General features: G+C 39.2%; 1 protein-coding gene across 2 annotated transcripts in view; it reads right to left on the bottom strand.

Moving 5' to 3' along the window:
- The window catches only part of SGCZ (sarcoglycan zeta), a 1,846,920-nt gene that overhangs the window by 606,452 nt on the left and 1,212,780 nt on the right, over nucleotides 1–27,688 (bottom strand). For both annotated transcript variants that reach the window (XM_075565961.1, XM_075565968.1), the window contains one exon: nucleotides 1,168–1,359. In XM_075565961.1, the coding sequence (XP_075422076.1) occupies nucleotides 1,168–1,359 (192 nt within the window). The remainder of the gene's footprint in view (nucleotides 1–1,167; nucleotides 1,360–27,688) is intronic.

The following is a 27,688-nucleotide window of genomic DNA, read 5'->3' as shown; positions in this document are numbered from 1 at the left end:
TTACTGTACTTAGTATATCACAAGATTTTGCTGGTTTTATCGCTCTGCACATTTGTTATTTTATTTATTTACTTAATTGGTTAATTTCATGTATGAGAGCAACATCCTGGAATTTTGTGTTTATTAACTTGTTTGACCCAGATAGGCCTGGTCTCAGCATAATATGTTCACTGGGGCATACAGTATATAAGTTACAAGATATGATATCAAATGAATATGCATATTTTGCCATAAGAAGTGCAACAAGACAGGAAGTGTCAATGCAGCTGTTCGAACAAAACCATCAAGATCTTGCTGTTAGCCTTAGCATGTCAACCATGACTTTGTGAATTAAGGATTACTCTTCTAACTTAGAAACAAAATGGAAATGTAGTTATTTTGTATTAGAGTGTCCTTCATTAGCAAAAAATGTTGGCCAGGGAGTCAGCAAAGAGCATCACATGCTATCGCATCCAAATCGACGACATCTGCCTTTGCCTTTAATAGCAGGTATCGCCGATTTGGTCGCAATAGCGTGATGATTCCTGGCGAATGTGTTACTATTGCATTTAAAATGAGAATAGTAACTTCAGCAGGTAAAATTCAAACATACATAATGCTTTAGAAACAAAAATAGTTTTTTTTTAACAGAACATCGTATGCAAAAGAAATACATTACATAACATTTCCCTAAATACCACATACTGTACTGTGCATCACAAAATATTAAAACTGCAGCCTATTCAATATAACATGTAATATTATTAACCAAGAGTCCCAGAAAAAAAACTGTATTCACAGTTACAACCTGACTTACAGTATCTGCTCCTTATTCCTTTTACTCGTTAAATAACGAGAGGGGAAGCAAGACAAACACCAAATCTTATTTACAAGGGATCTGCCATGTTCTAAATATATCCCAGTATACAATAAGCACAGGTTCTATTTTTTGCTTAATGTATGAGGCTTTAATCAAAAAGAAACAAAGGAAAAACGCGCTCTTTATTTTGATTGCAGACTATATAACGTGTTTCCTGCAGTTCTGCTGCCAAAAATGCAAATTCCCCAGGAACAACAGAATAGCTTCTTGACAGTGAATTAATTCTAAACACCTCAAATAATGGGAATAAACAATATTTTGTACTAAAGCAGTAGAAAATGATCAGAAAAAAACAGAGTGGTACTTACCATAGTGAAATTCATAACCTTCAAAATCCATATTGTCATTGCTAAGTTAACAATCATGGTAACCAACAGCAGGAGAACAAAGAAGTATAAGCACCTCTTTCGCCATCCGTAAATTCCTACTGGATAAAACTGTGTATTTTCAGTCCGTAGATTGTTTTGCTGTGTGGCCAATATGTACTGTTCTCGTGTCATCTAAAAAAAAAAAGAGGCAGATAAACATTCATTCATAATTGTGCTGAATGTACAACTATTTAACATACAAGTGTTAAGTGATGAGCCTAAAAAAAATCTGAATTTGTTATTTGTCAATCTATATATTTTCTCTACAAAGCCCGAAGAGATGACAGAGCACAACTGAAGTAGTGAAGAAAAAGGTATGTATTGTACTGTAGTCCAAACTGAACATCAACGTTTCGGTTGTCTATGGCAGTGGTTCTCAACTCTAGTCATCAAGTCTATCAACAGGTCAGGTTTTAAGGATATACCTGCTTAAAAACAGGTTGCTCAATCAGTGGCTTAGTCATTTTGATTGAGCAGGGATATCCTTAAAACCTGAGATGTTAGTAGGACTTGAGGACTGGAGTTGAGAACCACTGGTCTTCTGATTACTGCTTCTGTGTTTCATCCAAAATAGAGGTGATGCTCTACAATAGGCAGACAAATAGACACACAAATACACAAATACAAACATGGTAGACCCTATATAGACCAGTGCATTAACTTTATTGACTGGTCGATTTTTCCTATTTAGTTTGAGTGAATGTATATCATTAACCTCTGAAGATTAATTACTAAACTATTTAGGTTATTTTATTTCTTTTATAAGTGTATTCTCCCTTTTTATTAGTTTTTTAAAAACAATTTTTCTACTACATATTTCACTTTCTTTTTTATATATTGAATACTTTTGGAAGTTAGAAGATCTGCCCTATCTTTTTTTTCAAAATGTAAACATGCTTTATTTAATTAATTTACTGCTTCTATTGACGTAAGTTAAAGTAAGTAAAAGTTTTTTTTTCAGTAGTAACCACATGGCTGCCTGTGCTTTTCCTGATGTTACTGTAAGTTTATTCATTGGGAAAAAAATCAGAACGTGCATTTAGCATGGCCCACCACAGGAATGGCCATGCTCCATACCAAGCTTGAAGATATCTATCCCTGTACAGATATATTAACAACATATCCTAGCAAATTAACCCTAAACATCCTGAGGGGCTGCTAATATGAAAAAAAAAAGTGTGCTGTGACTAGAAATATTAGGGGGGCAACCTCTATAAGGTGGGGCTCAGGTTCTGAATATAACATCAAAAAAAATAGCAAAAAGGTATCCAGCTCGACGACAATTTAGATTTTTGTAGGAGTACAACAGCTGTGACTGCCCGCCAGATCGAAATGTATTCTCATTATTTAAGGAGCAATTCATGTGGTTTTTTTTTCATTATGATTTTCTTAGATAGGCCTTAAGCAGGGGGTCTCCCCAGATACTGAACTCCAACGGGGATGCTGGTACTGTATCTTGGAAAAGTTAAAGCTTCCATGCTATGCAGGCCAATAGATAGCCGAAACTGATGACTTCACCGCTTCTTATTGGCCCGCAGGATGCAGGAACTTTGAAACTCTGCCATTACATGAGCCCTGCAAGCCGAGTCGAGCGGCTACTGGCACACCCTATGGATATATATATCTCCGAAAGCAGGGGGTTTGCATAGATTAAATTAATGGCTTTGAGCTCTGGAGACCCCCTGCTAACTATGCAGCTGAAATTAAAATGGGTTGCATCTAGTTTGGAAGCATATGTGAAGTCATAGATGATAACTAGAGGTTTAAGATTAAGTTAAATCATGGTACCAAATTAGAAGAGGGAAATGTTATAAAACGATGTCAACAGATTCTTACTTGATGTTTATTAGAGATGATGCAAATTATAACTGAGGAAGAAAATAAATGACTGTTTAAACTTAAGCATGCTTACATTCAGAGTGAGGCAGGCTTACATGACTTTTTGAATGTTAATAAATGAATTCCCAATTTAAAAAAAAAAGATTAAGAATCTGCAGAATGAGAGTATGCTTAGGAAGAAAAATAAATATAACTGTGATATGGAGGACAATTAATAACAGAGTGTGCATGTACAGTACAGTATAGAACATATAAAACAGATTCAGAGGTCTGTTGAAACAAGTCAATCAACAGAATTATATTATTCAGGTTCTTTTACTTCTAACAAACACTTGAACAGATAACCACCAGGGATTTAACCTTATGTACTATTAGGTGAGCGACTAGTCACTATGTTTATGTCTTTTACTTCTAAATAAGACAAAACTTATTAGAGTTCGTTCTTGGAATAACAGGATCCAACATAAACAGAAGAAAACCAGATCAGGAAAAAGGGGAGCTAAGAGTAAAGGATATGGGAAAGAATTGGACAAATAAGGGATTAAGGAACACAAGAACATTTGAAAAATTATCACTTTAATCTTATAAACCTTATAAATTTTGTGCTTTCTAAAGCATATTTGCCCGTCTTTGGTAAAGGGTTAATATTTTAACCCACTATAAATGTAGAAGGATTTACTGTTGTAAAAGAGTTGCACTTATCTTAAACTGTATCCTGGGAAGTATGCAAGACAAACTAGCAACATCCGACTTGGTGGATTTATTATTGGATAGCCTTTCGATAGATGACAGGAATTTATAAATATTAGTGGATTTATAAAAGAAAGGTTCTAATGTGATAAGGATATTGGGTATATAGATCTAAGGTCAAATATAAATTCTAGAGATGTGCAAAACACATTTGCAAATGTTTTTTTATTTTATTTCGTAATCGATTCCTGGTAAAATATTTTGCAGAACTTTAAAGGGCTAAAAGTGTCTGCAATATCAAGCATTTCCCACCATCAAGTTACTGTTTTGCCAATAAATTCACAAGTGATTTGCCCAGCATTTTCTCCTCTACTCTCAGAGTATACTTCATATATATAAAGAGGAGTCATTGATGACCATTGATGATACAGTACAACACAGAAAACAATAGTAAGAACCTGAGAAATGCTATCTGCACCAGTTGAGCCTCTTAATAAAACACAGTGCCTCCCAAGACTTGCAGCTTCACATCAGTGGATGGATAAATATCTACTTTGGAATTCCGTTTATTTTGTCTATCTCCTAATTGGATTTTCATTTGGTGGACTGTTATGTATACATGTTTGCCTCAAGCTTTAATGATAATTATCAGAGCATATTGAACTGAACTTTAGGACATAAGATCTATCACTGCAGCATTCAATATGGTACATCGTTGTTGGACTGCTTATGAAAATTGGATTTTTAATGTTATGATCAATTGACAATACCTTTGATTATGAATAATATGATAGATGGACATGCACCTTTTATATCAATTGAACAACCAGAATTATTTTATTCTTTGTACTATTGTATTATAATGTCCGTGATCCTTACCAAGTCGGCGCTATAAGAATATACATTCAGGTTCTTTTTACAAAGCTCATTTTTTGGAGAATATAATTAATAAAATAATGTTGATTATTATTTTTTTATTTATAGTAATTCTTGTAAACTTCTATATGATCCTTCCTAACCCAAGTTGGGTAATTGCATAAACTATTTCAACAAATCATAAAAAAAGAAACAATGTACAGCATTTTATACTACATTGCCATTTATCCTCTTCGCTCTTTACAACTATATTAGATACACCTAACCCAGCTCAGTAACCCCTAAGTACAATAAAAATTACAAGTGTGGCCCTCTCATGCTCCTATTTGACACACTAGCCTGGGAAATCCCTTAAAATCAGTGTATTAACCATGACCCAGTCAGAACAAATTCGCTGCTGTGCTTTCAATCACATCTATACTGGTAACCTATAATAAATTAGTTATTCAACAAAAAGGATAAGGAAAATGGGAAACATATTCTGTGCTTGTGACTTTACTCTCTATTAGATCCTGGGGCTCAACCAGAGAAGGTACCGAACTGAGCAGAAGTTGAAATAGATATAGGAGACCATGGTTTCAGATGTGGCATTAGAAGAGCATACCCGAGACACCCTTTATAATGGTTCTTCATACTATTGGATTCTTTAGTGTGCAATTTATTTGTTTATAAAATGTTTCACCAGGAAGTAATACATTGAGAGTAACCTCTCGTTTTTAAGTATGTCCTGGGCATAGAGTTATGATAACAAATAATACATGCTTACAAATACATAGTTACATAAGTGAACAGGGTATACATTATATACAAGACATTGCATGCACAGTTAAAGATAATATATATTATAGGTGTATGTAACAGTTACAGACCAGATTAAAATGTGAGACAGCTTTAGTTTTGAAAGAGTTTAGACTGGTGCTGGCTGTGAGAGACTCCGGTAGATTGTTCCAGTTTTGGGGTGCATGGTAACAGAAGGAGGAGTGGCCAGATACTTTGCTGAACCTTGGGACCATGAACAGTCTTTTATTTATTTATTTATAAAATATTTTACCAGGAAGTAATACATTGAGAGTTACCTCTCGTTTTCAAGTATGTCCTGGGCACAGAGTAAAACAAATAATACATGGTTACAAGTACAGTTACATCAATGAACAGGGTATACATTATATACAAGACATTGCGTGCACAGTTAAAGAAAATATATATTATGAGCGTATGATCTTTTGGAGTAAGATCTCAGATGATAAGTGCTACAAGTGGTAGGGGTGAGGAGCGTGTTCAGATAAACGTTTAGCTTGCCCAGAAAGTATTTGAAGGCAAGACAGGAAAGATGAACTTTGCGCCTAGACTCAAGTGATGACCAATCTAGTTCTTTGAGCATTTTGCAGTGATGTGTGTTGTAGATGCATTGGAAAACAAAGCGGCATATTTAATTGTAGAGGTATCAAGTTTGCTAAGGTGGGTTTGGGGTGCCATGCCATAAAGTATGTTATGTCCACATAGTCGATAATTGGCATTAAAATCTACTGCACGATACGCTTTATGACCAGCAGACTTAGGGAGGATTTGTTCATATAAAGTACACCTAGTTTGGCGTAGATTTTGGATGTAAGGGTATCAATGTGCATCCCAAATGTTAAATGGGGGTCAAACCATATGCCCAAGTATTTAAAACTAGTAACAGGAGTTAGGGTGGTATTAGTGTTGGTTCTGATCTAGAGCTCAGTCATTGGAAACTTTAAAAATGTAGCCTTGGTCCCAAATACCATTAGTACGCTCTTGTCAGTATTTGAAAAACAGTTTGTTTTGGGAAATCCAATTTTCAAGTCTCAAAAAGTCAGATTGAAGTATGTGTTGAAGGTTGGAGAGGCTAGGGCTGTGTGCATATAAGATTGTGACATCTGCATACATGTGTATTGAAGCTCCCTTACAAGCTGCAAGAAGATCATTGATGAACACTGAGAAGAGTAGGGGCCCCAGAACAGAGCCTTCCGGGACACCACAAGTGATATCCAAGGGGTTCGAGCCTGAGATAGACACATGTTGAGTTCTACCTGATAGGTAGGAATGAACCCAGTTTAAAGCATGCTTCCCTATTCAAGGGCACTGGAGTTTGTTAAGCAAAATAACATGCTTAATAGTATCAAAAGCCTTTGCAAAATCTATGAATATTGCATCAGTGAGTTGTCCCAGTTCCATTCCACACTGCATTTAATTGCAAACTTTTATCAGGGTAGTTACCGTGGAGTGTTTTGGGCGAAAGCCAGATTGAAATTGGCTTTGAAAATTTGTCGTGGTATAGTAATCGCTTAATTGGGAGTGAACAAATGTTTCCATGACTGGATAGTATTGGGAGAAGCGAGTTTGGCCTGTAGTTCCAGACAGTGTTTTTGTCCCCACTTTTGAAGATTGGGACAACTCTGGCAGTTTTCCAGGTCTTAGGGAAAACCTTAGGGGTCCATGGCCTGCAGACAGAATAGAGTTGACTGTGGAAGCAATTGGTTTGGCAATAGCTGGGGCACCAAGTCTTAGGAACTTAGATTGCAGTAAGTCAGGACCACATTGGCTGCTTAGTTTTATTTGATGAGCACTTGTGTAATCTCCTCTTTAGATGATGGGACAAATTGAAAATTGTGAGCAGTGTTCGGAGAGGGTGGGGATATAGGGGTACTCTCAGAATGAGGTTCATGTTTGTGGTTTGGGGTGCATTTCATTAATACGTTAGTAGCACACCCCACAAAGTATTCATTGAATGCATTTGCAATCTCAGTGGGATTTGTCAGATTAATATCCTCCTTAGTAATATTACTTTGTTGTTGATGGCTAGAAGACTGGAATATATTATGGATAACCTTCCAGAAGTTAGCTGGGTTTGATGTATTCTTGCGAAGATTGTCAGAGTAATATTGTTCTTTTGCATGTGTTGTTTGCTTTGTGCACATTCTCCACAGGCATCTGTAGTTATTAAGATCCTTGTTAGTGCCAGTAACTTTGTAGCTTTTCCACAAGGAATCCCTGAACTGGTAGAGTGCTATAAGATCAGTTGTAACCCATGGAAGGTGGGCCCCCTGTACCCTTATTCAGCGTAGTGGAGCATGGTATCACAGAGTTGTAAGAACCCGGATTGGAAATAGTCAAGCGAAGAATCGGTGTCGGGAATTAAGTCGATTCTGTACCAACGGCAGTTGGTAAGGTCAGCCAGAAACTGTTGTGGGTCAAAGTTTCTAAATGTTCTAGTGAGGAGAACTTTAGGGCTTGTTTGGGATGGTTTCATTTTCCTTAGAGAGTACATTATTGGGAAATGAGTTGTGTTAGGTTAAGTGACTTGAGTTGTATCTGGATTTTGTGGTTTTTAGGGTTGAGCAAATTGTAGTTGAAATCCCCAAGAACTAGCAGCTCACGCTTCAGATTCAGAGAGGAAATGTAGCTAATAAACTGGTGATATCAGTCAGGGACTGTAGAGGGGTGGTAGATGCCAGCAAGCAGGATGGTCTTAGAAAAGGGAGGCAGATTTTGCCAACTAGGATTTCAAAAGAGGGTGGGCCTGGTGGGCAATTTAACAGTGTAAATTGAAAGGTGTCTGTAATATAAAATAACACCCCTCGTCCTCTCTGCGACCTATCTTTCCTAGAAATGGAGTATCCCTAATTGGCTATATTTGCATTGAGGGTTTTAGGGGTTAGCCATGTTTCTGTGAGAATTATGGCTTTGGGTATATGCATAAGGCACCATGCCCTTAGTTCATCCAGTTTGGGCAGCAGGCTCCGGATATTTATATGGGAGACAGACAGACTTTTTTTTGGATTTTGAAGGGGGTATTCTCAGACGTATGGGACAGAGTTGAAATGGGAGGGCCTGGGTTAAATTCAATATCACCTGCTAAAGAGAGTAACAGTATGAGTAGATATTTGAGTAGTTATTTGCAAGTTGTAAATTTGTGACGTTTGCCATTAGAGTAAGTGGTGGTTGGTGTGGTGGTTTTCCGTGTTCTCCACCAAAATTCAGAAGATAGTGCCAGGTTTTAGAGTAATCCAGGTTGTATAATGATATTGGGTCTGAGCCAGGAGGGAGGGGATTGTAATGGATAAAGAGAGTAACATTTCCATGAGGACACAAGAAAGCACACATTTGAGATACTGTACATAGCTGGTTAATTATCACAGAAGTAGGTAATGTTACATGAAGCTGTTATGAGCCAAGTGAATGTGTGCAGAATTAACAGCAGAGATGTGCCTTTGCTTGCCAAAATGTTTTGCTGCATTGCAATGCTAGGGCCTATTCAGGGTTTGCTGAGGGAGTTGGTTGGGGGGTGAGGGGTTCATTGCAGTCTCTTGGGAGAGGCAGCAATAAATAAGGTGTAGGGGGGGTGTGGTTAAAAGTACAGGCTGACAAGCATTGGATCACAGTGTGGTCAGATAAGCTCACCATTTGCTGCCTTGTGTAGAAGAGTTTGCAGAAAGATGCAGTCCCCAATCCACCTCTAGTCAAACTATTGTCAAACGATATATTCTCACTTAAAGATGATCACGTAAGATGCATCATTTAAGATGCAAATGCTACCCTGCCATTGATTTCCCTTAAACTGGTATTACAGTACATTTATACATCTAAGCACACATGACCGTCCCCTAATAAATCTGCCTGTTAAAAGTTGGACGCTTTTACAAAACAACTTTTGCTATTCAAAACATAACAGAGATAAATGATAAAGGCAGGGTGGGGTATTTCTTTTAAAACAGGGGGTTGCAGATCAATCAGTGGGTTTAAACATACTAGAGATCAATAATAAAGGCAGGGTGGGGTATATCTATAATGCTATCTATGTCCTGGCTTCTTCTCTGCTAAACTGAGTTCGATAGCCTCCCTTTCTTTTTGGTTGCTAAAATGCCATTGCAGATAATAATATAAAACTGGAACACAAACAGAGCTAGGAAAACAAATTAATGGGTGCCACAGTACATCTGTGTATACATATATATATACACAGTCATGTGAAAAAGAAAGTACACCCTCGTTGAATTCCATGGTTTTACATATCAGGACATAATAACAATCATATGTTGCTTAAAAGGTCTTAAAATTAGGTAAATACAACCTCAGATGAACAACAACACATGACATATTACACCGTGTCATAATTTATTTAACAAAAATAAAGCCAAAATGGAGAAGCCATGTGTGAAAAACTAAGTACACCTTATGATTCAATAGCTTGTAGAACCACCATTAGCAGCAATAACTTGAAGTAATCATTTTCTGTATGACTTTATCAGTCTCCCACATCATTGTGGAGGAATTTTGGCCCGCTCTTCTTTACAACGTTGCTTCAGTTCATTGAGGTTTGCGGGCATTTATTTATGCACAGCTCTCTTAAGGTCCAGCCACAGCATTTCAATCGGGTTGAGGTCTGGACTTTGACTGGGTCATTTCAATACCTTTATTCTTTTTCAGCCATTCTGTTGTAGATTTGCTGGTATGCTTGGGATCATTATCCTGTTGCATGACCAAATTTCGCCAAGCTTTAGCTGTCAGACAGATGGCCTCACATTTGCCCCTAAAATACTTTGGTATACAGAGGAGTTCATGGTTGACTCAATGACTGAAAGGTTCCCAGGTCCTGTGGCTGCAAAAACATACCCAAATCATCACCCCTCCACCACCGTGCTTGACATATGGTATGAGGTGTTTGTGCTGATATGCTGTGTTTGGTTTTCACCAAACGTGGCGCTGTGCATTATGGCCAAACATCTCCACTTTGGTCTCGTCTGTCCAAAGGACATTGTTCCAGAAGTCTTTTGGTTTGTTCAGATGCAACTTTGCAAAGCTAAGCCGTGATGCCATGTTCTTTTTAGAGAGAAGAGGCTTTCTCCTGGCCACCCTTCCAAACAAACCAAACTTGTTCAGTCTTTTTCTAAGGGTAAAAGGGGACGATAGACAGCACTCTGATAGTGTTAAATTTATGCAATTGCAGGGTGCACGGAACAAAAGGGGACCCTTATTCCCCTGTATAGTACTAACAAATCTTTGTAAGTACCAGCACTCACTGTCTAAGAGCTAAATGATGAAAACAGTTGTAATGCAGAATAAACATTTAATAATAAAACGAACCAGAAATAAATCAAATGTGTTTGCAGAAACCAGTATCACAAATGGGCATGTCACAAAGTGAGGGGTGGGGGGTGGGAGGAAAGGAAAAGGGGAAAAAACATGAAACACAAGGAATATACACAAAAAACGGAGAACGGCAAGTATGCAAGGGGGGCGACGTTTCGAGGGACTACCTCTTCATCTGGCCCATTCCCCCTGGTCCAAAAGGTTCCAGAGGTACTTCCCTAAGCCTCCCTTCCCCTATAACTGGTCAAATCAGACACCCCTGAAAATAGATAGCAAACATACAGTGTAGGCTAAATACAGCTAAACAGCTAATAGCAAGGCAGCAAGAATCCACTAAAGTCAATGCCAGTAGTTCAAGTACCACAAGAAACTGTGGGCAATGGTACAGTAAAGGCTGAACACGAGCACAAGGAGCAGAGCCACACAGGGTTTGATTACTGTCTTCATTTGCTATTCCCATTAACCTTTCATTGACTGTTGTGGACTCCTGGTGCTTCTTTGCAAGCTGAGCAGAAAGCAGCACACAGATGAGAGGGGATACTCTCTAAATTATCCACTGCCTGCAAACCTATTCCATCTGGTGAGTAGGCATTGCTATCATCATCCTTGGTGCTACGGAGTGCAAGAACCATCTATTCGGTTTTTTATTGTTCAATAATATATGTCCATGTAAATTGTGCATTATAATAATTATTAATTGTTATTAAATGATTATACTGTCCTAAAATACCAATCCTGTTTTCAGCTGTTATATGTTGTCTTAAATTTTGTTTGTTTAACTTTTTTACAGTATTACGCTATGCGCTGTGCTTTTTCTTTGTTTTTAAGCTCATCGTGAGGATCTACGTTTCTTCACAGCCAACAGGCTTGGCTTTCGTATATCCTTTAATAGTAGTAGAATATATAGGCGCCCACGGAACTATTCCCTGTCTATTGTGTTAACACACACCTGAATGCTCCAGACCAGCAAACTGCAAAACTTTGGCTTTTATAGAGGTGGTCACACTTGCTGATGATCAATTAATCAAGGGCATTTGATATGCAGCACCTGTCTGCTAGTTAGCATCTTAATTCCTATGGAAGCAGTAAGGGTGTACTTAGTTTTTCACACATAGCTTCTCCATTATGACACAGTGTAATATGTCATGTGTTGTTGTTCATCTGAGGTTGTATTTACCTAATTTTAAGATCTGCTAAGGAACAGATGATTGTTATTATGTCCTGATATGTAAAACCATGGAATTCAAAGAGGGTGTACTTTCTTTTTCACATGACTGTATATATATATATAAAAAAAAGAGAAAGCGCGCAGCCCATAGCGAAAAAAGCGTATACATTTAATAAAAAGGTTGAGGAGAGGGAAACAAGCTCACTCACAAACAAAGATATAAAACAGGCATTGTAATATCACCACCACGGGAACAGCACGGAGTATATTCCACAGCAGAAGTGTAACAAACACTACCAGCTGCCAGCCCAAGATGTCAGACCTCGTGGAATAGAGTGAAAGTATATCAAACAGAAGTCCTTAATAGTCAGTCCTTCTAGACCAGGTTGGTTCCCGTCTGAAACAACATTGAGGCTCCGTGCAGCAGGAATGGAGGCTCGCCACAAACTTTCCGTCCCGGAATGATGGAATGTCGTCGCTGCTATCCTGACGCGTTTCGTCAGTCATCCTGACTTTATCAAAGGATCATGTAACCTGAACCCAGACGGATGTATTATATACCAAAAACAGGTTGCCTAGCAGCCAGTAACCAATAAGTAAACGTCCCCTAGTAAATTAGACTGCAAATTGCATACACAGATTTGCATTGAGACGCATATCAAAACTGATAAGAGAAGAAAATAAACATTAGTTAATGTGGAGTTTCTTTTTCTTGTAGCTAATAAGACCCTTCTGGAATTTTTCATGGAATGTTTGGAGTCCTCACATGTGTCTGTGTGTATTTGTTGTGTGTTCAGGATGCAGTCTATCATCTCTTTTGTCTTTCTCCTGTTGCTGTAACAGAGGCTAATCAGATGTTTCCTTAATCTTTCAGAGATCCTGGTGCACAGTTGTTGGTAGAATTTTGTGTTGTATGAGTTCGCAAATGGGTTTTTGAAGGTGAGTTCTTCTGGGATCAGATGTTTCTTTGTGCATTTGCTGAGTAAGATGATATCACTGTCTAGTTGTGCCTGTTTTTTCAGTATATCCTTTAGCTTCATTTGAGTGCAGTACAATGTGGTATCTTCCATATTTTGATGTGGTTTTGTAGGGGTATCTGTACTGTGTTGGCCAAACGTAATAATTAAAAAACGAATAGACGATATCATTCTATAGCTAACGAAATGCTTTTATTTGTGCGAGCTTTTGAGATACACTGATCTCTTCTTCCGGTGCTGTTACAATGGATAAAGCAAGAAAGGTTTTTATTTTAAAAAGTGCATCATGGAATGTATCTGTGACTGAAGCCTATCCTTCCCCCTGTGCAGTATGTGATTTATGACTTAAGGTGTTACATGGTCTCTGAATGTTAGTGATGTAAGAGTGTGTGTGTGTGTGTGTGTGTATGTGTGTGTGTGTGTGTGTGTGTGTGTGTGTGTGTGTGTGTGTGTGTGTGTGTGTGTGTGTGTGTGTGTGTGTGTGTGTGTGTGTGTGTGTGTGTGTGTGTGTGTGGTGTATGTACTGTGAGTGTGTGTATGTGTGTACATATAAATTTATAAAGCGCACAAATTGTATACAGTGCTTTACAAAAAGGTGTGTGGAGTGGAAGTGTATACCAATGGTGTGGGTAGGTGTAGAAATGTAAGAGGGTGTTGAATTACTATTAATGTGTGTCTGCAATGTGATGTTTATTGTATGGTAAAATTATCCCTAGAATGTGTGAATCAGCTACTTTGTCATTCTCAATTTTCAGTCTTTTCATTGTAAATTGGTGTTGTATGCTCTGAAGATAGTTCAAAGTGTATGATCTACAGTAATTACATTTCTTAATATACAATCAGTTACGTTCTCAATCTCCCTCTCCAGCCTTCTTATTGCAATGTGGTGCTGTGTATATGTTCCTATGAGACGCTGAAGAACTCCTGTTTAAAATCCCCCAGACCGGTACCGTGAAGACGGGCGAGTTAACAGACGGAAGTAGAGGCAGGCTAGACCCTCGCCCCATTTCTCCCCCTCCCTCGCAATTGCGTTCTACAGTACACTACTGCACTGCTAGCAAGCAGTTTTGCCCCAGACCCACCACCCAGATCATCATCATAGCGGGTAAGGTGAACAACTGAAATTCATATTCACTATACACCTCACGTGTAAGGAGCTGTGTCTAAAGGATATAATCAGTCTTTTTAAAGACTTACATTTTTCATTGAGACATTATCTCCATATACAGCTCAGCATCAGTGATCCTCTCTCGATGACTGCATAATTTGCATGTTTTACTATGGTTATACACCAGTTGTTGGTTACATAAGGTTTTTAATAAATATTCAAAAGATAATATCTTTCTCAGCCCTGCACTGATTATACTACTATATCAAGCCTGTATATTTGATATACGAACCAGGGGTTTGATCATTATATTCTACGGATGCAACATTGTTTACTAGCCAATTGAGATCGAATATTCAATATAGAGACAAGTGTATTTAAATTCCAACCAGCTGCGAGTGTCTCTCCGTTATATTTATGGTGTGGGATACACAATTTACAAAATATTTTTTCCTCCTGCCTGCATGTTTTTCTTTTGCGCCTAGGTCATCTACACCAATTCTTCAATCTCGGCTGTGGTGGGGTCATGGACCTAATTGGATGCATTATAAACAGGGAAAGTAGTCACTGGTAGCACCTCCTCCAGTCTTATATATTGAGTCACTGTTGTCAGTATATTGTATTGATAATACAATTTTGTTTGTGCTTATTGTTCTTTTTCAATATATATATATATATATATATATATATATATATGTTCAATTGCAAAAAAACGTTGTTAAAGTGTAGTTAAGTTTTGTAAGCAAACACTTCAAGTCTGGAAATGTCTATATATATTTTTCCAAACGTTTTTATTAGGCAGATATTTATTAGACAAACATAATAGATTATATATAGCCTAATACAAAAATGATTTTTAAGATACAAGAGATAGAATAGAAAATAACATCACCAAGTGAGGTGAGGCCTCTGGACCACATTGTGGACCAAAAAGAAAGAGGCTAGAACAAGAGAGGGGAAGAAAAGGGGGAGGGAAGAAATAGGAGGAGGGGAAAACAAGAGAGGGGGAGGGGCAGAGGGGAACTGACCCTCTTGCTAGTTGCCGAAGGCCGAGATCCACCAATTTGGATTCAGGGAAGTCCTATTCACCGAAGCCTGATTCACCTCATCACTCGAGAGGGGTGAACATTAGACTTCAACTATAGAATCAACCATGGCTCCCAGATTTTATAGAAAGCTACTGTAGTTTGTTTAACGAAAGCAGTCAGCTTTTCCATAAGCATTACCTCATTGAACCTCTTTTTTATCATTTGCTTGGAGGGGGAGATACCTTCTAACAGGAGACCGTAACTGCATATCTCGCCGCTGTGAGAATGAAGGAGATTAATTTCCTCACTGGTCGGTCAATTTCCTCTATTGAAGGGAAAGGGAAGAGAAGGGTGCTCCTCCGTTGAATAACTTCATCCAATGATAAATCAATCTTAAAGGGCCCCAAATAGACTATGACGGAGTGGTATATGTAAATGGCCTGTGAGTCACTCATGGAATCAATAATCATAAAGAAACATACTTGCATTAACGATCCAGGTAAGAGTACTCGGCTATAAAGGTCATAAAGAATGAGCTTCTTACCCACTCCTGTAGTCTCTGGTGGTCCACTGTGGCATGCCAGCCATTGAGATAGAGATCCAGAACAAGAGAAAACAAAAAGGAAACAGCGCACTGCCAGGGAGTCAGGTGGTGAAAAAAAGTTGATCCTATTTATTTCAATACATCACCGATAAAAACATCACCCCAGGAGGGGAACAAAAAGCCTCCTACGTGTTTCGGACGGGTAGGTCCTTTATCAAGGAGTATAAGGCATGGAGCAAACTGGGTGTCTTATATACCCCTCTCTTAATTACAAATGATTGAGGTCAATTGGAAAAATGAGTGCACACCCTTACTGCGCATGCTCATGACGTCAAGCGAGGCGCCACCATCTCGGATAGAATGCCGGTAGGTAGACACGCCCTCCCGTCCGCCCGCGCATGCCCAATGGGGTGACACATAATTATAAACCTCATCATGGGCCTGTCAGTGCGCACTACATCTCCGCCCCCCAGGTCGTACCTTCAGGCCACCGATTGGTGCGTGCGCGCCGCATCTCAGCCAATGAAAAATAGGTCTGAGATAGCTACACGCCCACCCGTCGGTGCCATTCCGGAAGGCCCCGAGAACTCGGAACCGCGATCCCTGGCAGGGCCACCCTGCAAATAAACACAATAAGTGCAAGAAGAAACAAGTCTCCCTACCACTGTGTATATAAAAGCAGGGTGACGTCACCACTGGCAACCACCCTCCATTGCTCCAAGTCCCACACATTCAATATACAAAAATACAATGTAAACACATCCCCTGTCACTATAATCATACCTAGATGACAGGGGAGCTTAAAAAGCAGTACATAGTCAGAAAACATCACAACACCTTATAACATTATTATTAAAAAAAATTAACCATCGTTCTGCTATATTGTACATATGGTCATCCTTCTAGAGTGATGAACTGATGACACCACAATGCAATTTTATAATAATCCATAACAATTCCATAACAATTATATTTCAATGAATATCACATTAATAAAAGTTGTGAGGTAAAGGACGATGGTGATAAGAAATCTACAGACCAAAATATCAAACATAGGCTAAATAAACTCCTCAAATCGGTAAACCATATAAGAGAGAAATAATGACCAATGCATAACAATCATAACCTCTCACAGAATTCAATACAAGTTTACCGATTTAAAAAGTGACTCAGATTCCACTCCACATTCAGACTGCAGGGGGCTCTAGTTTGTAGCATAAATATCCAGTATGCCTCCCTGCGGTCCAATAAATTGAGCAGATCCCCTTTTCTCTCATTCGCAAATACTTTTTCAATCCCTCTCACTGTTAACCCTTTAATCGGAATTTTTAAATCGGTAAACTTGTATTGAATTCTGTGAGAGGTTATGATTGTTATGCATTGTTCATTATTTCTCTCTTTTATGGTTTACCGATTTGAGGAGTTTATTTAGCCTATGTTTGACATTTTGGTCTGTAGATTTCTTATCACCATCATCCTTTACCTCATATCTTTTATAAATGTGATATTCATTGAAATATAACTGTTATGGAATTGTTATGGATTATTATAAAATTGCATTGTGGTGTCATCAGTTCATCACTCTAGAAGGATGAACATATGTACAATATAGCAGAATGATTGTTAATTTTTTTAATAATAATGTTATAATGTGTTGTGATGTTTTTTGACTATGTACTGCTTTTTAAGTTCCCCTGTCATCTAGGTATGATTATAGTGACAGGAGAGGTGTTTACATTGTATTTTTGTATATTGAATGTGTGGGACTTGGAGCAATGGAGGGTGGTTGCCAGTGGTGACGTCACCCTGCTTTTATATACACAGTGGTAGGGAGACGTGTTTCTTCTTGCACTTATTGTGTTTATTTGCAGGGTGGCCCTGCCAGGGATCGCGGTTCCGAGTACTCGGGGCCGTCCGGAACGGCACCGACGGGTGGGCGTGTAGCTATCTCAGACCTATTTTTCATTGGCTGAGATGCGGCGCGCACGCACCAATCGGTGGCTTGAAGGTACGTCCTGGGGGGCAGAGATGTAGTGCGCACTGACAGGCCCATGATGAGGTTTATAATTATGTGGCACCCCATTGGGCATGCGTGGGCGGATGGGAGGGCGTGTCACCTATTGGCATTCTGTCCGAGATGGTGACGCCTCGCGTGACGTCATGAGCATGCGCAATAAGGGTATGCACTCATTTTTCCAATTGACCTCAATCATTTGTAATTAAGAGAGGGGTATATAAGACACCCAGTTTGCTCCATGCCCTATACTCCTTGATAAAGGACCTACCCGTATGAAATGCGTAGGAGGCTTTTTGTTCCCCTCCTGGGGTGATATTTTTATCGGTGATGTACTGAAATAAATAGGATCAACTTTTTTTCACCACCTGACTCCCTGGCAGTGCGCTGTTTGCTTCTTGTTTTCTCCAATTTCTCCAATTTCCTCTATTGGCCTGGCCAGTAGGAAGGTCAGTGGATCAATCTAATCTCACTGGGGTAAGATACCAGTGAAATAATATTTTAAAGATATTTTCCTTCGTCGTGATACATATAGAAGTTCCTGAGGCAGAATCCAATATATCTTCCCAATCCTCTCTGTCAATAACTATGTTCAATTCCGCTGCCCATTTGAGCATGTACTCATGAACAGGAGGGTCAGCTGATATCTCCATTCCAGCGTAAATTTTGGTTATTAGACCTTTTTGATGGGTGCCATTCTAACACAACATCTCAAAGTTAGTGAGAGGGGGAAATTCTAATTTCGGGGATATTTTTTGTAGAAAATGCCTAATTTGGAGATATTTAAACGTGTCCAATTCTGGAATTTCATATTTAGTACACTACCGACACGCTTTATCACTCTGCGGCCAGATCCGCAAGCCGGGAGATTTCCCGGCTTGCAAGTGGCCGCCCCGCGGCGTGCCGCGCGTCATAGACGCGCGGTCACGCGTCTTCGGGAGCGTGCGCCCCCTGCACGCGCGTCCAGGGGCTCTCCGAGGGACAGCGGCAGGGGGTTCCGGGGGACCCGGCGGACCCGGCAGCGGTAGGGAGAGCGCCCCGATCGGAGGGCGCTCTTCCGCTGCTTCGGCGCGCGCCCGTCACTCTCGGGCGCGCGCCAGGCTACTGCTGCGGCCAAGAACGGGCAAATGCTCGAATAAACTTGGCCGCAGCAGTACGTAAATCTTGAAAGCTCAAGAACTTTCTGGGGCTCAGTAGGTCAACAATTGTCCCGATCCCCTTTCATTTGAATTGATCAAATTGATTAGATTCACATCCAGGGGGAAAATTAGGGTTATTAAGAGTTGGGGTAAGTTGTATATTAAGGAGACACACAACCTTAATTCCTTCTGCATGCCTTGCTGATGTAATCATACATAACATTACTTCACATATGACATGATCCCATCCCATCAGAAAATGTGGAATGCTGCCCAAAAGAACCAGGCTTTTAATGTCCATTTCTCCCCCAGCCCACTCTTCAAACATCAAACTTTTCTGTACCCTTCTTCCCCAGCTCCTTAAGCATCCCACATCTTTGATTCCTGTCTCCTCCCACTCCTGCTCTCCAATCCCTTTTCTCCCCAAGCATATGGTTTCTCTGATTCTTTTCTCCTCTCACCCCATAAGCATTAGGTTTCTCAGGTGCCTTTCTCCACCCGCCAACCAGAAGCATGATGCTTGTCCAATCATTTTCTGTTCCTTATATTAGGCTACTCAGGTGTCTTTCTCCCTCCAACCCCACAGATGCACGAGGCTTCTGTGATCCCTTTGTTCCCCATGCCTCTCCAAGTATCTGCGGACCATTTATCCCTCCCCCCCACAAGTATGTATGTATATACATATATATTTATGTATGTGTGTGTGAGTACCTCAATAACTGCCCCTTGCTGTCTGGAACCAATTGGCTTATGTACAGAGTGAGCTGAGTGAAGAGCAGATGATGTGCAGTGCGGACAGATCCTTCGAACATCGGGTCTGGGGGAGGGGGAGAGGGGGGTGGGGTGGGGGGAGATCTCTTGTCTGAACCTGCATTTGTGGAGAGAGTTGTGAATGTGCAGGTTTCAGATTCCCCCAAAAATCAGCGGTTAATGGTGCGGCCTGGGACATTTTTTTATCTTTAACTTTACATTTCTCCAAAATATTTTATCCTTTTAAAAAGCAACCTCCCAAAGGGTCTTCTACCCCAAAAGCTACTAATACCACACCAAATTTCACGCAAATCCATTCTTTCCTCTTTGATTTACAAGAAACACAACTTTCCATGTTAAAATAAGGCGACAACCCTTTAACACACCTAATTTTGTCTCCCCTGTAACTCAAAAATGACAAAATGGATTGTGCTCAAACTTTCAGCAAACATTCACCTTACAAATCTGACCTTAAATCCATTACGGTCTTCAGACAGATTGGTGAATTTTTGAGAGCGCTGTGAGCAACTGAAAATGGTGTGTTATAATGGAAGTCTCGATCAAATCTTAACTATGTTTGCGCTACTGCGTTATCGATGATTTCATGTTACCACGGTCGTGAGTTTAATTGGGTAATTTGACTTATCAGGTGATTTGCACTGCAATTCAATGGAGTTGCATGTTGCTAAAGGTCACGATATACTAACAGTAATGCACCAATTCGTGCCTTAACATGCGATAATGTAGAATGTCTCCTACATCTGTATGTATACTATGTGCCTAAAATATGCTGCTATCAGCATCTTTGCAACCTTTAAAATGGTTGTACTCCTGCTAGCAATAAGTACATAAACTAGATCTTTATATACTATATGTAGGCCCTTTTTTTAACTATGGGGAAAACATGTTGATAGATTTGTAAAATTATTTTGTATAAGTTAAATATTTTGCATGAGGAAATTCTTACTGTAGATTTTAAGACACTTTGTGGCAATGTTTTAATTTAGAATATATTTAAAATACTTTTTTTAAATGGTGCTAAAAAGTTAAACATAATTAAGATAGATATGAACTGTCACTTTTGTTATTTTTCTGTACCTTATTTGTCATACATACAATGGTTGCATACTACATGTCTCATTCATCATTGACCCATGTTCATTTCTGGCATGTATTTTTGACCCTTTGACAGCTTTCAAACTGATCACAACGTGTTCAAATGAGATGCATGCTGTGAACCTAATACATTCATTTAGTTTATAGTAACTGCACAGGATTTTATGGAGGCTTTCAAAATAATAAAATGCAGAATACTGCATCGCTGAAGAGCCATGCAACAATAAATAAACTCTGTCTGTAACACTGCATAAACAGGAAAAGTCTTTGAGGTTAATAAAATAGATTAAGGTATTTACTGCATTCTGCATCCTTTTCAACAGTCTGCATCTACTGTTAATTCTGTTTCTTTCATTTCTCTACCAGTTGTTTCTTGACATACAGTATGTCTCATTTAATTTTCTTTTAACCCTTTTGCCCAGATGCATCAAGCAGCTGTAAATAAAAAATGCGGTATTATTGGCATGCAATGCTTTACTAAGCGCTAAGGTACTGAGTACTAATGACCAAAATGCTGATTATCCAAATATGGATAAAACGGCTTATGCCCATAACCAAATATACATACTAATATATTAAGCACGTTTGAACAAATAAAAATGTGAAAACAACTTGGCTACTTTTAATCCATTGATTAAAAATGTGCCTACCCAGGCCCTCTCAATGGGGGGCTATATAGCCAAATTGGCAATGTTAGGAAGTGCTATGCTAGAATTGCAATGCTAGGAATTGAAGTACTTAGCCCAGCATGGGTGAAGGCTCTTCTCATCTGAATGACTAAAACCACAAGAATTTCTGCACATAACGTTTACCTGAATCATGACCAATGCTCATAAGCATTATTATAGGCTAAAGCAGTAAAATTCCGGGCATTACTGAAATCCCTGCTCTCTGAATGGTCAAAATTCTGGGCATTATTCATTCAATATTGCCCGGAATTTTTGACAACTTGCCAACTCACATCAAAGCAGTGATGCAGGGGCTAGTCCTGTCAGAAGCTGTCGTGTCCCAACTGGTAACTTATTATAATATTTATAATATTTCTCCACCCACCTCTCCCCCTCCATTCCCCCCAATTCTTCCCTCATCCCCTCAACTCTCTCTTTTCTCCCCTCTCCCCCCCAATCTCTCCCCCCCTCACCTCTCTCCCCCTCACCTCTCTTCCCCCCCTTATCTCCTCTTACCCCTCACTTCTGTCCATCCTCCACCACCACTTCTCTCTTCCCCCTCCTTCACTTCTCTCTTTCCCCCTCCTCCACTTCTCTCCCCCCTCACCTCTCTTCCCCCCCCCTCGCCTCCTTCTTCCCCTTCGACTCCCTCTTCCCCCCCCCTCGCCTCCCTCTCCCCCCCCCCGCCTCCCTCGGCTTCGCCTCGGGCCTTCAACTCTTCCAGCCAGGGCATTTTTGGCCAGTAATGCCCTGTTTTTCTGGGATTATTACTTAAATATATACTTACATGTATTTTGCACAATTAACACTTATGAGATATATACAATATGCAAATATGTTCATTTGACTATTTCACATGTGTAACAGGTATTCCCCACCCCCTCTGGGAGATTTCACTATTACACAGTGTGTTGTGCTGCTCACCAACTAGCTCACAGAATACTGAGCATCCGCCGATGGTAGTGAGGACGAACAGGACAGGTTTTAGGGTTCTTTCTCACTTCTTTACTCGGTGCAGCACCTCCATTCCCCGCAGGCCCCATCAGAAGTGTTTGCAGTCCCTGCAGGAAAATTCTTTGGTACCCCCCCTGAATAACTGCACTCTCAAGCAGGAGTAAAATAAACAGTAACAGCTATGTTCTTCAACAGCAAGTACCGCATACAACTGGATGGTCCCTAGACTACACCCAGGAGGCTTGAGGCCCCAAGGGTCTATTCTCAGCTCTTCCGCTATTCCCTCATGAAATAAGGGGTAGTTGTCCCACCCCCTTAAGAGAGGGGAAGGAAGGTGGTCAGAGCCCTGACTCCACACTCCCTAGCACTCTCTAAATTTGGCTGTGCAGCCCCTTTTGTACCCAGAGGGAGGATCCAAGGTCTGAGCCCCTAATTGTGCAGTACACAGGCCTTAGCCCGCCCCCGTCACTCAAGGGAGCTGCTTACTGCAGGGGAAAACCCGGATTAACCATAACACTGTCTGCGCTCGTACCAGGGTTTATGTGTTAGGTTGGGGCAGATTAGTAGCAAAGAGGATACATTAAATTGAGACTTCATGTAGACACTTTTCATGTTGACTTGGTTTAGTCAAGTATTTATGACTTGTATGTGTGGTAACTATTAAGTACATTATTTTTTAGGATTTTTAATTATGAATATTTTATGTGACTATATGTATGTCTTCATAATACTATGTTGTAGAATTCTTTATTGTTCTGACTATTTTTAATCATGTCTACCTTTATTAGTATAATATTCCATTAAGCTGAAAAATGATTCTGCAACAATTGCATTGTCTATAATATTTGAAGTGTTCTCATGTTGCAACTATTGTCAGATATGTCCTAATTTTTCCGGTATTAAGGCATATCTTTTTCTTTTTACGGAACGCAGTAATAACGCTATGTTATAGAGATTGATGTATCTTCGCCTTTCAGTGATGGATGGGCTATGGCACCAGAGTGGCTCGGCCCCTATTGCAAAGCATGGTCACGTGTACTCTCTTGAAAGTGGTCATGTGATCAAGGTGGCGCTTTGCCCAGAAACGGAAGAGAGGTTTTTCTCTTCCATTTCCCTGCGCGGCAGATCACGTCCTGCACTCCATGGGAATTCAAGAAGCGAGTCACGCTGAAAAAAGCTTCCCGTGGGTCCTTGGAGTGCCTACATCTTGGGGCACCCGATAGGTTAAATCTGTTTAAAGATCTTATTTTCATATATCAAGAAAATCAAGCATTATATAATTGTATTCATTATATGAATAAATTAAACATTATATAATTGTATTCATTAGATTAATACAAAAATTAAACATGTTGATAGAAAACATTATTATGGGATAAATGTTGCCAAGCTTGTACTATTTATACGAAATGTCATATGTCCTTCAAATAATTATAACAATAATATTAATAATACACATGCATAACAATACATAATAGCAATAGTGATATAAGTAAAAATGTAACCTTTTCGGTTAGGAATGTTTGAACGGAAAACATTTGAAATTATTTTTGAAATAAAAACAAGAGGACTTAATGCTTATAATGTTTTTCTTACACCCAGCTGCTTTGAATCCTATACAGAGCAATGCACCCCATTCCGTTCACACTGCTGATGGATGCTTGGTCCCAAATCTCACTGTCACTTTCATCCATTTATTGCCCTGTCCATTGATTTATTATTCTCTCTGCCATTCCTTCCCTACTGTACTTACAGTATCTGTCTTAGGGGTCTATTCAGGTACACTAGCTTGATACGTGGCTTATCCACAGTTTTGAGCACTTTTTGAGCGAGTTTGCGTGTGTAGCTATTGAAAAAGCTCTGATAACTTGTCAAACTTGCTTGAAAACTGCTTCTTCCCAATCGGTAGAGCTCCCGCTCAGACAAACCGTGCAGTAGATTGTAAGCTTTTCGGGACAGGGACTCCTTGTCCTAAATGTTTCTTCTATGACTGAAGTGCTTTTTCCCATTATGTGTTATTTGTATTATATATTATTTATATTATTATGTCATGCGTATTACTGCTGTGAAGTGCTATGTACATTAATGGTGCTATATACAGTAAATAAAACTCGCATTTTTGACAGATCGAGCTATTCAAGTAGTTCCGAAATTCATAGCGCGGCTGCAACTCGCACATTGTGATCTCGTCACCTGAAGGGTGTGGAGATGGGATTCGTGATGTGACTGATGGAAAAACTGTATTCTTACTACAGTACATTGGATTGAATCTGGTTGTTTCCGGAGCTGACCCCCATTAATATCAGCTCATATCAGAGACCCCCTGTTTTAATCCTATGTAATAAAAGTAAATTTACAGTCAGCTTCATTACCTTGGCAGCTAACCGCTAAGGTAATAAAATGGTTAAATACCAGTTCCTCGATTTGTTGGGGGTAGAGGGAGTGGGTGAAGTTTGAAGTTGCCCCAAGGTGGGTGGTTAGGCCTACCGGGAGGGTTGTGGGAGGAGTTAACCCCTTCATTAGCTTAGCAGTAGTAACCGTTAAGGTAATGAAGGGGTTAACACATCCTGCAACCTTCTGGTAGGCCTAACCACCCACCCAGTATTGTGACCTGAGGAAGAGGAGAACTCTTGAAAGCTTGTCTTATAATATCAATTTTTAGTCCAAATAAAAAAGGTAAATCTAGTGCAGTTTTTATTATTTCAATAATTCCCTAGTTTTGCAGCTTGAATACTTTGATATATAGATTTGATGTAACCCATAGATTACTACATGTTACAGAGATTTTTTTTAAAACCTTACTGGCTATGTTGCACAGAATTATCATAATTTAAGCCATACGAAGATAATGGACAGTCATGGTACTGTACTGTACATCATTAACTAAAACACAAATCCTGGTGCCCTTAATTATTGCATATCTCATAAATCAAATCAATGTTTTGGTGAATTTTCCAGACGAGGACAACATAGCAAGATCTCTTAGGTGCATATTGAAGCACTTGAATATCCCAACTAATATGTAAGCATATATGAGAAACAAAAAAGATATATCAGTAATATTGTGTATTTGTGTACACCAACTACCACCAGGTAATAATATTAAAAACTTAAGCTAAGTTATTGCAATTATACCATCCATACAATAGTAATATGTTGTGGCAATGTTATATAAAGCAGAAAATATACCGGAGCAAAATTAAATAATGCAGCATTTACTGTATATCTTTTGAAAACTGCAGCTAGGAAATCGCCTTTAAAATTTGTAAAACCCGATTAAAACTTTTTTTTTTCCTCATGGTCATATGATAGTTTGGGTTACTGCATACAGTATAATGTAAACGGGTGCTCAATAAGAAGAATCCTCAACAAAAACAATAAACTTCTCTTGCGTTTAATGGCATTGCCAGTCAAAGCAACACAGTCAATAGTTGGCTACATGCAAACCAGGCGAGGAGAGTGTATACAGTAAATCAGAAAACAGCTTGAGGTTGGGCTACTGTAGCATTCCAGTGTATTTAATGAAGATCCAGATCAGGCCATGAGGATAGAAATATGAAATATGACTGACTGACTGACTGACTGAGGACTCAGAGATTTTATAGGCAAAGCAGACTGAAAGCTCAATAACAATTGCAGGCTTTAGGCTTCCAACTTGTCTCCAAGGAGAGAATTGAAGGCATAGGGGAAGATAAATCATTGTAAAGAAAGTGTGAACAGAAGCTTATTTTGATGCATTGCTCCATTTTCTATTTGCGTCGAATATTAGAAAGTGGTTCTTATATTTACACAAAATTGTTAGCCAGAAACGTTTATGCTACCTAAGACCTCTACATAATTTGTGCTCCAAATTGTACTTGATACAGATGTAGCAGATGTTATTGCACTGTTACCACATTATTCAATGTTTTAAAACAAGTACCTAATTTGTATTCCGCATGTCTGCTGGTGCAGTGTACAGTACAGTACCTACAGTATGAGCATTATCGGCAATCACAAATATACTCCAATATTGGGTATGAACTCTAGCTGTTTTAAGACCTATATTATTGAGCTGTACAAAGGACACTCAGATTGTAATCTGTTGAACAATATTGATAATATTTAAAGTTTTCAATAAGACAAGGCAAGCCACGGAACCATGCCTTCTCATGTTCCGGATTATTGCTGCAGAGAGATGAATCCGGAAGGAAGCATGGACCCCCCTACAGTGTGATTGTGGAAGTACTTACTCCAGAGCCCAGGCTTAAAGCTTTTCAGTCATGGCTCCGGAACTATTAGCTCTTGCTACGTCTGTATACACTGTACATTTATACAACATATGCATATTTATATGCATGTACACAACAAATTATATATTTGAATTATTATTGTTATTATTTTTATTTAAACAAAACTTTTTTTTAGCCTCTCTTGTCTTTATCCCCCTTCCACCACCTGCCCACCCATCCTCCCCCTTCTTGAATCCTTGAGTACTACTATTGTACTGAATCCTCAATGATAACAGAATGGCCCATTGTGTAAGAGGGTCTGTATGGTTTATTAGTCATTTGTTTTATTATGGACAGAATTACACATTTATTATAGTTTATGTATTTTTGTGTATTTATTATATGTTATGTACAGGTGATGTTACTTATAAATGTTTAATTTTCATCCCTAAAAAACACAACACCCCCCACCCCCTCAGAACATTCATATACTGTATATTATAATACACACAATAAATCAAAGCATGGAAAAAATGTTATATTATTTTGGTTTAAAGAATATTATTAATTATTAATAACAACCACACTGCAAACCTGTCCTCCCTCCCACCCCCACAACACATACACACTGTACATTTTAATATACACATAACATCAAAGAATTTGACAGAAACTGTTTTTATTGTTCTCTACAAAAAATGGACCCCTTACAACACTTTTACCAAACACTCATCAGAGAAGGAGAATACACTACACAGGTAAAACAGCACACACCAAATACCAAGACCTTCATACTGTAGTGGATAAGGACTAGAGGAAAAAAGCTTTGCATGTAAAGGATTTTTGTTTAGTGAGAGCATAGCCTTGACGTCTGGTTTGGAGCAGTACATCATCACATCAGGACCAGGAACTGGCCTATGAAAGCATCCCAGAGGCCCCTCCAGAAGTCCCCATGAGGAAGAAAGCTTTTCAGCAGCCTCTGGTGACAGTGATATGGACATTACAATCAGGTCTTTCCCCAGTGCGGCTTCAAAGAAGATATAAAATAACTACATGTATAGCATGTAGAATTACAGGAACTATTGGATTTTAAAAGCATTGTTTTAAGTGCTATCAGCTAGTTAAAATCTATGCTCAGTGAGGCACTAAATTGACATGGGATTACCAAATCAGGATTAGGAGAGGCAAAGCACAACTGCAGTCCACTGCTATTTGATGAGTATGTCCCCATGACACCTCTGTGGCCAAGCAGGGACATTGACAGC

Source organism: Ascaphus truei, chromosome 1, assembly GCF_040206685.1.
Source record: "Ascaphus truei isolate aAscTru1 chromosome 1, aAscTru1.hap1, whole genome shotgun sequence".
Classification (NCBI taxonomy): Eukaryota; Metazoa; Chordata; class Amphibia; order Anura; family Ascaphidae; genus Ascaphus; species Ascaphus truei.
The sequence above is the reverse complement of the archived record's forward strand: the minus strand, read 5'-3'. Positions and strand labels throughout refer to the sequence as shown.